At 47.8% G+C, this 12,151-nt stretch overlaps 1 protein-coding gene across 1 annotated transcript in view; it reads right to left on the bottom strand.

Annotated features, from left to right (window-relative positions):
* The window catches only part of LOC141059513 (hepatic lectin-like), a 58,110-nt gene that overhangs the window by 32,053 nt on the left and 13,906 nt on the right, over positions 1 to 12,151 (bottom strand). The window contains exon 5 of the mRNA XM_073555681.1: positions 1,603 to 1,748. Within this exon, the coding sequence (XP_073411782.1) occupies positions 1,603 to 1,748 (146 nt within the window). The remainder of the gene's footprint in view (positions 1 to 1,602; positions 1,749 to 12,151) is intronic.

Raw genomic sequence — 12,151 nt, 5'->3', positions numbered from 1 at the left:
AAATGATTTTTTCAGAAGGAACCTGAAGACCTACTTCTTCCGACAAGCCTACAACCTGCAGTACCCCTTGTTCCACTATACCACTTCATGACCAGCTCTACCCTCTCCTACTTTATCCCTTGTAGACTGTGAACCCTGGCGGGCAGGGTTCTCTCTTCTCTTGTACCAGTTGGTGACTTGTATTGTTCATGATTATTATACTTGTTTATTATTATGTATACCCTTCCTCATATGTAAAGTGCCATGGAATAAATGGTGCTATAACAATAAATAATTTTTAAGTCTATGTAAATGATTTAATCACTTGCTGATCCAAACACGCCAGCTCATGTACACCGGTCAATACATGTTAAGAGTTTGGTGTTTATTGGCTTGTCTAAAAGGACCTTTAGTACTTTAAATGAAACCAGAGTCTCTACAAGAAGACATCCTTATGCAAAGAGTTGTTTGAGGGATCTAGCTCTTTTGCTGGTCTTCACAAGGTTTAAGGCTGCTTTCACATTGGCGTTTCATGCAGCAGCGTCGGCCTGCGCATGGCTGCCGCTAAGCCCCACCCCCTGCTGCGCCTCCTCCTGTAGCTCCGCCTATGGGCGCATGACGCTGCATGCGACCTGCGTCCCCTATCTTTAGCATTGGGGATGCAGGCCGTGTGCAGATATGCGTTTGCCGGCGCATGCGCCCTTTTGACGGTGTGCCGACCTTCGCCAAACACACCGTGTTTACATTTTAATGTGCTCGGCGCACCGTCAAAAGGGCGCATGCGCAGGTAAACGCATATCTGCGCACGGCCTGCATCCACAATGCTAAAGATAGGGGACACAGGTCGCATGCAACGTCATGCGCCCATAGGCGGAGCAACCGGAGGAGGCGCAGCAGGGGGTGGGGCTTAGCGGCGGCCGTGCGCAGGCTGACGCTGCTGCATGAAATGCCAATATGAAAGCAGCCTAACATTGCCAATTAGCCCTAAGGACAACAGAATGAGGCAGAGAGTAGGAGAGGGTGGTCTACAATATCACTGCAGACAAACCTAAAAGACTTAGTACAAAAAAGATGCTGTTAGATTGAGCGGTAATGGGATCATTTTGCTTCTGTAGAGAGTGTTAAGCAGATTTTAAGCGTTCAATATGTGGGATAGCAGAAACATAGATGATTGGGTGATAGTGGAAAAGTGTTAAATCACCCATACACATTAGACAATATCTAAAGGATCAGCCAACAATCCAATGTGGATAGAGTCACCGAACTACTTGTTGGGAGTGCCGATTGCTTTGTTCTCCAGAAGATGTCTTGCAGTTCTTCATAGAGAACACAAGAGCGCCAGGCATTGATAGCTGCACATGTGTAAGCAAGATGGGGATAGATGGTGGAAAAATGTAGACAACTGGATGTAACTTTCAGCTGCACTTCAGAAACTGCTGGTACTGAGGCACATTCTGATGTCCTCACCTTGGCCACCAGCTGAGCTTGATCGACCTTTGTTCCTGTTCGCAATAATGTAATGACTGGCAGTAATGGAATAACAGAAATGCCCAATCTATGGCACATGTGATCATGCTTTTATAACTAAAGTACTGTTAATCAGATACATATGCAGCATTTCACCTGCTCATTTTCGTTGTTGATCACAGCTAAGTCAGCGCGCATGAGTACGCACATGGATCGGGCTCCGAACCAGTTAGATTGGATGTATGAAAATAAGTAGCATTTGCTGTCAAACAGATCCCAACCAGCATCACAGGTGTTGTTCTCTAAAATAAATTAAGAAAATTTGTTATTGCAAGGGATTGCACAGGATTAGTTTTCCATTCAAAAACAGTTCCACATCTATTAATGGTTTGTGTCGGAACTTACAGCTCAACTGAACTCAAGTGAACAGGGCTGAGCTGCAAACACCAGACACTATAACTGTCCACATTTAAGACAACTTGGCACCATTCCAATATTTTTGGTATTAGATAAGTCATAAAAAACAAGATATATAATTTTTATGCCTTTATAAATTGATGGCTTATCTTTAGGATAGACCATTGATATTAGATTGATGTTGGTCCCACTTTCAGCACCTCTAGCCATCAATTTGGAGGGACCATGATGATGCAGCAAGTGGTGCGACCTTGAATGGAGGGAATGCCAAAAGTCAGTTCCCCAGTGATCTAATTTTGATGGGCTATTTTGAGGATGGTTTTACAATTTTCTACTGCTTCCACCGCCTTATATCTATTTAAATGAACATCCTTACAACCAATTTATATCTTTATACTAGCTGAAGAGCCCAGCGTTGCCTGGGCATAGTAACCAACTGTGGTTAGTTATAAAAAATTATAATGATTATATTGCACATAAAAACATTTCACATCATATATTCAACACTACAGATTTGCAACACAAATTAACTAAACGATTACCCAAGTATTGATAGTATTTTATTTTCAACTCATTCAAGAACCTTTTGATAAACAACATTTTTGGTTTTTCCTTTCGGTGCAAAAATGAACAGATTTTTGACAGTTCCAACTCTTGAACAGACCACGTAAAGTTGACCATGAGAAAACAATGGAGATTGCAAATCAATCCCTACTACTTTCAAGAACTGTCCCTGAGCATTGTTAATGGACATTGCAACTAGCAGTTGAGCTGGAAACTGGAGGCGTTTTAAAATAAAAAAACAAATCAGATAGAATGAGTGGAATTCTTGGAATGAAAATGTCCTCTCCTTTGGCACATCCTGTTTCTGAGCTGTGTATGTAACCCTATCCTGTGTGATAATGTCTGCTGAGCTGTGTACCCAGTCCTCTCCTGTGTGATACTTTCTGCTGAGCTGTGTATCTAATCCTATCGTGTGTTACTGACTGCTCAGCCATGTATCTAATCCTATCCTGTGTGATACCGTCTGCTGAGCCATGTATCTAACACTATCCTGTGTGTTACTGACTGCTGAGCCATGTGTCTAATCCTATCCTGTTACTGCCTGCTGAACCGTGTATCTAATCCTATCCAGTGTGATACTGTCTGCTGACATGGGTGTCTAATCCTATCCTGTGTGATACTGGGCTCCCCCTGCAGTCTGTGTCAGAGGGTGGTCTGTGTTGGCACGGTAATAAATTGTGTCATTTCCAGCTTTACAGAAGGACGATAACACCATAGAAATGATAAGAATAATAGGCAAAATTATTTGGTGAATTGGAATGCGCAAGGTTAAAATTTCGCCTCACAACATAGCCTATGACGTTCTCGGGGTCCAGACATGTGAATGTGCAAAATTTTGTGGCTGTAGCTGCAACGGTGCAGATGCCAATCCCAAACATACACACATACAAACACACACACACATTGAGCTTTACATATTAGATCTCCCCAATAATGAGACAGATGTTTGAAAAATAGCTTTATAAAGGACCTGCACTGCATACAAATCTGTGCCAAGTGGTCCTGTGGGTGTCTTTAGACCATGTTGAGACCACCTTTCTCCCTGCATTCACTGGCACTGTGTCTAGATCGAATAGAAATGTCACCTACATCATTCAGAAGTAAAGGAACGGCCATTGTGAGTGTTGTTACCAAGTGAGGCCCATAGGACAAGTTGGCACAGATGTGAATGCAGAGCGTGATGTTTATAAAACTATTTTTCAAGGTTTGTGTCACGCTGGGTGAGGGAGGAGCAAGGCGCGCATCACATCAACAGGGAGAGGGAGGGGAAGCCCAGACTCTAGGAAAGGAGGGAGTGGAGACCCCCTAGGCATATCTAAAAACACCCTGTCTTCCCTAAACATCCCTAAATAGGTTCCACAACTATCGCTGAGCAGGAACCTAATTTCTGCCTGACCCTAGCTTCAATACAAAAAACTTGTCCCTACCTCCTGAGAACCTGATCAGGAGGGAAATTTTGGGTTCAAGCTGGACCAGCCTACCCGCAAAGTCCTCTACACTAGGAGTTTGCAGCCACTGTCATTTCTCTTGAACCTCATATCAAAGGTCAGTCACTTCCATTGACAACCTCTGCAGCTGCTCTGCCAGCACAGAAACGTGATCCATGAACCCAGAAACAGAAGAAAAAAACACCGAAAAATAACAAGTGTCAGTTTGTTTGTTCTATTCTTTTTTAAAAGTATACAGCTGATGTTATGTCACTCTGGGTGAGGTTGCAGCAAGGTGTACAACAACACAACATTGGGGAAAGGGAGGGGAAGCCCAAACACTAGAAAAGGGGGAAGTGGAGACATATAGGCAGATCTAACAACACCCTGTCTGCCCTAAATGTCCCTAAATAGGTTCCGCAAGTACTATCGCTGAGCAGGAACCTAATCCCTGCCTAACCCTAGTGATAGACCCTGGATAGGGAGGGGATAGGGTGGGCACTAGTCAGCCCCCACTACAACCAAAGACAGAGAGGGTGGACAAACAAGGGGATACACTTAGCTTGAGAAGACCACTGAGATATCACACCAGCAAACCTCCAAGAGTATTCCAAGAAGACACTAGCTGACTGCTAGTACTTCCAACCAGACAGGGAAATTGAGCTAACACCAGCACCATGATGAAAATACGGAAGATATTTATTTAACTTTCAGCAAGAGTGTGTTACTTAGATACAAAAGGTGGAGGTAACTGTTGGGTCCTAGAGGGAGAAGGATATCTCTCCATAACAGAGGTGCAAAAATCAAGAAGGTGCTGTAGAGCTAATTGTAATGACCTTCTACAACCGGATTCAGGATGACTAGGGATGAGCGAGTAGTGAAATACTCGGACTCGCTGTACTCGTTACGAGTAGCTCCTAATGGGTCGCCCTCCCAGGGCTGTGGGGTACTTGGTACCGGGCCGGTGTCAGGGGAATGTGTCACAGCAGTGGTGACCCGGTCCGTGGCCCTGGGCGCCCAAGTAATGGGGGAATGTAGTTAATGGAATGGAATAGTTTGTGACGCCACCTGTGGTGCTCGGCAAGGGAGGTGTTAAGACGACGCTGCATGCAGATCCGCTGGGACTGATGGTAGGGTGCAGCAAGAGTGTAAAAGCTCCCCACAGGTGAAGCTATAGTCCCAGGGCAGTGTAGAGGTGGATGGCATGGTGATGTAGCAGTGCCGTAAGGGTAGGAAGCAGACAAGACACAGCGGGGTGCAATTTCTGTACCTTTACTTGATAACTGCAGTCCAGGGTCCTGATTACAGATGGTAATGGAGCAGGCTAGCCTGGAAGCAACTCAGGGATTCTCTCTCAGCAGACGGACTGTGCAGTCTCCTTTCCTAGCGCTTATTTGAATGAAGTACTCCAAGTACAGAGTTACACTGAAGTTCCTCCTGTCAGATGTTCCCAAGAACCTTACTTGCACGGCAGACAGCCGTAGCCTCTCTCGGGGACTCCTCTCTCTTGAGTCCTGGCTCTCTATCCAAGCTGCTATTGTGCCTCAAGTCTTAGAAGGGAGTAGGGCATTTACAGCCTCCTACTCCTCTGGTATCTGTTGTAGGACCGTTAGTATCCATACAACCGTGGAGACCAGGCTCCAGTTCATGCGCTCACTGTGAGGGAGCTCTCCTTTCCCAGCTCAACCTCCAGCTTCTCTCTCCACGTCTGCACACTTCACCCTCCACAGACTAACTGACTACTCCTTCCTCTTGGCCCTCAGAGAGCACTCCTCCCCTTAATCCCGGTTCAGAGTTCCCCTGCTGGCCTGGAGTGGAACTGTGTTGCATGTATGGATTGACTGCGAGAGAGACCCATCATTGCCTCCAAGCCTGGCATTACCCTCCCCTGGAGGAAGGCAAAGACACTGTGGTGACCATACTCCTGGGGGTGCCACATTCCCCCCTAGTGCAAGTCAGCACTCCTGGGCTGAACAAAAACATGAACATATAAACAGTTAGACAATAACAATTGTACAAGAATTAAAAATGAAAAATGTACAAAAACCAAGTGCTTCAAAAATGGTCCTATGACGATAAGTCCAGCATCAATGTCCATGGTCCATTCGTGGGCAAATGGTTAAATATTTACAAAGAACGTTTTTGACCACACACAAGTCCTGTGGTTCAGTGTCCATAAAGCAAATTCCAAAGGAATCTCTTACAGGTTACCTGTAGGCACAAAACTTGAAAAACAGTTACATATTTACAGGTACAGGTGAACATTACTTTAACTTATTTATATGTGATATCTCAGGGGTGGTATACCTTGTGTAGCGCAGGTAGACCTGCGTAAAATTGGTGTAGTGGGTAATGTACTGGATACACTACTGGGGGTTCTATGTAACACAGGGATACTAGACTGACTGTGAACTCTTAGACTCACCAGTGGCACAACAGGTTCACCACTGGCAGGGCGAGGGTTCTCTGGCTCCACTGCTGGTGTGGCATCTGCTACCCGATTTTCCAGATTCTCTTGAGTCACATCTTCCTGTGCTACCAATTGGGGAAACAGCAACACTGGCACCACTATAGCATCGTTCACCTTAGTCCAATTCGCAGGGAATTCTCCAAGCACTGTGCTGACCTTCTCTTCTTCCACTATGGGTTGGATGTTATCTGGTTCTTCTTTCCTTTCTTTTAACTGGTCAGGGCATAACTTCAAATGATCTCTCGATACCGCTGCTAAGGTCTCTCCTCCATCTTTACTAACAAGGCATACCTTAGTATTATCAAAATTTGAGGGCAGAATGGTATAAGGTTCAGCTTCCCACCGATCATCCAATTTGTGCAATCTTCTCTTTCTTTTCAAGACTTGCTCTCCCGGTGACAAAGGTATGGCAGTTGCATTTTGATTCTAATGCTTCTCCTGCTTTTGTCTTGCCTGAGCCAGACTCCTTTCCACGCATTCTTGAACTCTCCAGTACTGTTGCTGCCTCTCCGTGTCCCAATCAGCATCTGGTGACGCTACTTCTGGTGTCAGGACTCCCATGTCTAAGCTGATAGGCAGCTTACCAGGTCTGACTCTCATTAAATAGGCTGGGGTACAGTTGGTGGAGTTCACTGGGATATGGTTGTAGAGGTCCACCAGATCGGGCAACTTCTCTGGCCACAGATTCCTCTCCTCCAAGGGCAATGTCTTCAGGAGATCCATCACTACCTGGTTCATCTTCTCGCACATGCCATTGGTCTGTGGGTGATACGGCGTTGTCCGGATCTTCTTACAACCATACAGGTTACAGAATTCTTGGAACACTTCTGCCTCGAAAGCTGGACCTTAATCTGTAAGCACTTTCTCTGGGTACCCATGTGGTCTACAGAAGTGCTGCTGGAATGCTCTGGCTGCTGTCCTGGCAGTTTGATCTTTGACAGGCACAACTACCAGGAATCTTGAGTTGTGGTCCACAATGGTAAGAGCATAGATGTAGCCTGACCAGCTTGGAACCAGCTTCACATGGTCCAGGGCTACCAACTCAAGGGGCTGTTTGGTGATGATTGGCTGTAGAGGAGCTCTCTGGCTGTCCCGATCCTTTCTGTGCAGGTTACATTGTCCACACTCCCGGCACCACCTCTCAATGGCTTTCCTCATACCAGCCCAGTAGAACCTCTCTCGGAGAAATACTTCCAACTTCTTCCATCCGAAGTGCCCAGCTCCATTGTGGTATGCTTCCAGGACCATTGATGCCTCTCTCTTTGGAACTATCACCTGCCAAACCAGCTCATGAGTGTGGGCATTGATACTCCTCCGACACAGCTTCCCTTCATAAATGAACAGCCGGCCTCTCTCCTTCCACAATTGCTGAGTTTCTTCAGGAGCATCCGACTCTGGACGTGAGTCAGCTCATGTCAGCAGCTCCTTCACCACGAGGACTGCAGGCTCAGTATCTTGCGTTTCTGCCCAATCATGATGGGCCAATGGGTTCAGGGTGACCTCCTTCAAGCCAGACCGTCTGTTTCTCACTCCTTGAGCACGCTGGGCCGCAAGTGGCTGGTGGAAGGGAGGTAGCTCTATCTCTTCAAGAGCCTCAGGGTCTTCTCCTGCATCTGGTAGGTTAGGCATTCTGGACAGCGCATCAGCATTGGCATTCTTGTGCCCTGCCCGGTACTTGATGGTAAACTCATAGTTCGATAGCCGAGCCATCCATCGCTGTTTCAGTGCACCTAGTTTTGCAGTGTTCAAATGCATCAACAGGTTGTTGTCCGTGAAGATAGTGAACTTGGCAGAGGCTAGGTAATATTTGAACCTTTCAGTGACAGCCCAGACTATGGCAAGGAACTCCAGCTTCAAAGAACTGTAATTATCAGGGTTCCTTTCAGTGGGGCGCAGCTTCCTGCTGGCATAGGAGATCACTCTTTCTTTCCCATTCTGTACCTGCGACAGTACTGCTCCTAGTCCCACATTGCTGGCATCTGTGTGCAGCACAAAGGGTTTGTCATAATCTGGGTAGGCCAGAACTTCGTCTCCTGTGAGAGCCATCTTCAATCTGGTGAAGGACTTTTCCAACTCTTCAGTCCATTCAAAGGTGGAATTTTTCAGTTTGGTCTTCTTGGACTGCCCCACCAGGAGATTTACATAGGGGTGGCTATTTCAGTAAAGCCCTTGATGAAACTTCGGTAGTAGCCTACCAATCCAAGGAATTGGCTTAATTCATGAAGGTTGCTGGGCTTTGGCCTGTCCCGGATGACTGTGACCTTATCAGGATCTGGTGCCACACCTTCTGCACTGACCACATGACTGAGGTACTGCACCTTGGGCTTCAGGAGGTGGCACTTGGAGGGTTTCACCTTCAGGCCAAAATTGGACAAAGCTTCAAACACTTCAGCCAGGTGCTCTAAATAATCTTCATAGGTTTTGGAGAAAACAATGACATCATCCAGGTACAACAGGACCGTCTCAAAGTTCATGGGTCCCAGACAGCACTCCAACAGCCGTTGAAATGTTCCTGGAGCAGTGCAGAGCCCAAATGGCATATAATTGAACTCACAGAGACCCATTGGAGTGATAAATGCTGTTTTCTCCTTGTCTGCCTCTGCCACGGGAACCTGCCAATACCCACTAGTGAGATCTAAGGTGAAAAAGTAATTAGCGGTTTTAAGTGCAGCCAATCATTCCTCAATTCTAAGTAATGGGTAGGCGTCTTTATGTGTAATGCTGTTAATTTTCCTGTAATCAACACACATTCTCACGGTACCATCCTTTTTCTTTACAAACACTATTGGAGCTGCCCAGGGGCTACAACTGTCTCTGATGACCCCTGCCCCCTTCATCTCCCTCAACATACTTTTAGCACACTGGTATTGTGTTGGGGGTATAGGTCTGTACCTCTCCTTTATGGGTGGATGGTCTCCCGTGGGGATATGATGTTGAACCCCTTTTGCCTCCCCAAAATCTAGTGGGTGTTTGCTGAATACCCGCTCATACTCTTGTGTCACTCTGTAAACCCCATTTTTCTGGTATGAAGGTGTAGAGTCAGTTCCCACCTGCAGTTGCTGACACCACTCCTCTGACTGCTTCACAGAGCCATTGTCCTCCACCTGATCGGATGAGACCAAAGGTTCTGCTGCCTGCAAAGAGTTGTTATTAACGGTGAGTAGCTTAGCAACTGTGGCGTACCGAGGTATTGTGGCTTCCTCTTCCCCACAATTCAAAAGACGTACAGGTACTCTCCCTTTTCGTACATCAACCACCCCTCTGGCTGTCAGGACAGTGGGCCTGCTCTCGGCGTATACTGGTTCTACCAACACCTGATAATCTCTCCCTCTAAGACCTATAGCTGCCCGACACCACACCAACATTTCACATCTGGGGGGTATTGTAATGGGAAAAGCATCACTCACGCCAATCTCTCCGCCAGAGAGTTCTACCTGTTGCCTTTGCATCAGGGCTCGGATCTCCTTCTGCAGGACTCGTTGTTCTCCGGAACCAGCAGTCTCAGCCACCTGTTGCAACAAGACAATAACCTCGGACAGACAGTTTTCAATTACATTTGTACCAAGAGTCATCATGGGATTACATTCACGTCGATCAATATCAACAACTATTAGACCTTGAGACTTTAGCTCTACCCGCCCCACTTTAACAGTAATTTCTTTACATCCTATCTGCGGTAAAGAATGAGCATTACTAGCAACTACTGTCAGTTCATCAGTGGGGCCACGGGTAAGTTCTGAATCAGCCCAATACCTCTTGTACAGAATGTACGGCATAGTGGTCACCTGGGAGCCAGTGTCCAGCAAAGCGTTCATGGGGATGCCGTCAATCACCACAGGAAGGATTGGTCTCCCTCCCACATACTTGGCTCTCCAGTTCCTTGGGCCTGGGGATCCTATTCCTGGGGGTTGGCCCTCTGCCCCAGGGGTTGCTCGTTTAAAGGACAATGTCTTGCAAGATGACCGGCCTTGTAGCAGCGACGACATATGGGACGTCCGTCCTGGTCACAGCGATCGTTGTTCTTCCCTCAAAGTGGCAGGGCTCTCCTCCTCCAGAGCCACGGGACATCCTCTGGACTGGAAGCAAGCTGGATCTTTTCCTTGGAGGACACCTGCAGGGACTGCACCGTCTTGGTAAGTGCAGCCATCCCCTTGGTCAACTCCTGGACCTGAAGACGCAGCTCCTCAGTTGAATCTTTATCCAGAGTCTGTGCATCAGCATCCACAGGGATGGAAGGGAAAGATGTTGCTTCCTAGTGGTAGGTGATCGCTGGGCACCTAGGGGGCGCTGGACGGCTGTCAGTAGATTCCTGCAGTACCCGAATAGCCTTGTCCTTAAAATCAGCAAAGTCCAGATCAGGGTTTTGCAGGGTTATAATACGCAACTGTCCTCTGTGGGTACTGGATAGGAGTCCTTCAATGAACTGCTCCTTTAACAGTTTATCTTCCTCCTTTACACTGTCAGGATCAACTTGATTAACTGCTCACAGCGCCTCCTGCAGGTTGAGAGCATAATCCCTGATACTGTCCTGCGCCTTCTGTTTACAGCCAAAGAACCTCATCTTGATTTCAGCTGCAGTGCGGGTGTCAAACGTGCTCCTCAGCTTGGCCAGGATCTTTGCAACAGTCTCTTTATCAGTGTCCTGCCAGGCTTTCACCTCTCTCTGTGCTGCACCCGTTAGCTGTCCAATCAGGATATTCACTTTCTGGCTTTCAGACAGAGGGTATACTTTAAACAAACTGCACAGTCTCTCTTTAAATTTACTCAGGGTATGTGACTCACCCGAGTACTGCGGTAGCCAGGCCGCTCCCGGTATGTAGGGCATAGACAGCGGCATTATGGAGACCGCTGCGGTGGGCGCTCCTCCTGGCGGTGCTGCGGGGTTGACAACGGCGCCTGCCGCTGCATCGCCGTTTGGCGCGGACATCCTCTTCCCCCCCTAGTTAACGTTAGCCAGGGCCGGGGGTTTATGTGAGCTCACAGACAGCCGCTTCACAGGCCCGGCGCTCCGGGCTGTAGGTCTCAGCTCCTCCTTCTCTCATGCGCTGTCCCCTCTTCCCGCACGGCACTTCGCTTCTTCCTGCTCTGCGGCAGGCTCTGCCCACGAAGGCCTGCCTCTTTCTTCCCGCGCACGCCAAGCAGCGCAGTAATGGTGGCTATTGGCGCCAATTATGCACACAGTCTTTTTGCACAAACACAGTCTATGGCACACAGGACCCAGGGGGTACCGGGCTCTGTATTCCTGTTCGTGATGCCAAGTTGGGTCGCCCTCCCAGGGCTGTGGGGTACTCGGTACCGGGCCGGTGTCAAGGGAATATGTCACAGCAGCGGTGACCCGGTCCGTAGCCCTGAGTGCCCAAGTAATGGGGGAATGTAGTTAATGGAATGGAATAGTTTGTGACACCACCTGTGGTGCTTGGCAAAGGGAGGTGTTAAGCCGACGCTGCATGCAGATCCACTGGGACTGATGGTAGGGTGCAGCAAGAGTGTAAAAGCTCCCCACAGGTGAAGCTATAGTCCCAGGGCAGTGTAGAGGTGGATGGCACGGTGATGTAGCAGTGCCGTAAGGGTAGGAAGCAGACAAGACACAGCGGGGTGCAATTTCTGTACCTTTACTTGATAACTGCAGTCCAGGGTCCTGATTACAGATAGTAACGGAGCAGGCTAGCCTGGAAGCAACTCAGGGATTCTCTCTCAGCAGAGGGGCTGTGCAGTCTCCTTCCCTAGCGCTTATTTGAATGAAGTACTCCAAGTACAGAGTTACACTGAAGTTCCTCCTGCCAGATGTTCCCAAGAACCTTATTTGCACGGCAGACAGCTGTAGCCT

This window comes from Dendrobates tinctorius, unplaced genomic scaffold, assembly GCF_039654945.1.
Source record: "Dendrobates tinctorius isolate UK_male_01 unplaced genomic scaffold, ASM3965494v1 ptg000228l, whole genome shotgun sequence".
NCBI classification, from domain to species: Eukaryota; Metazoa; Chordata; class Amphibia; order Anura; family Dendrobatidae; genus Dendrobates; species Dendrobates tinctorius.
Note: the sequence above shows the minus strand (reverse complement) of the source record. Positions and strands in the feature narration are given on the sequence as shown.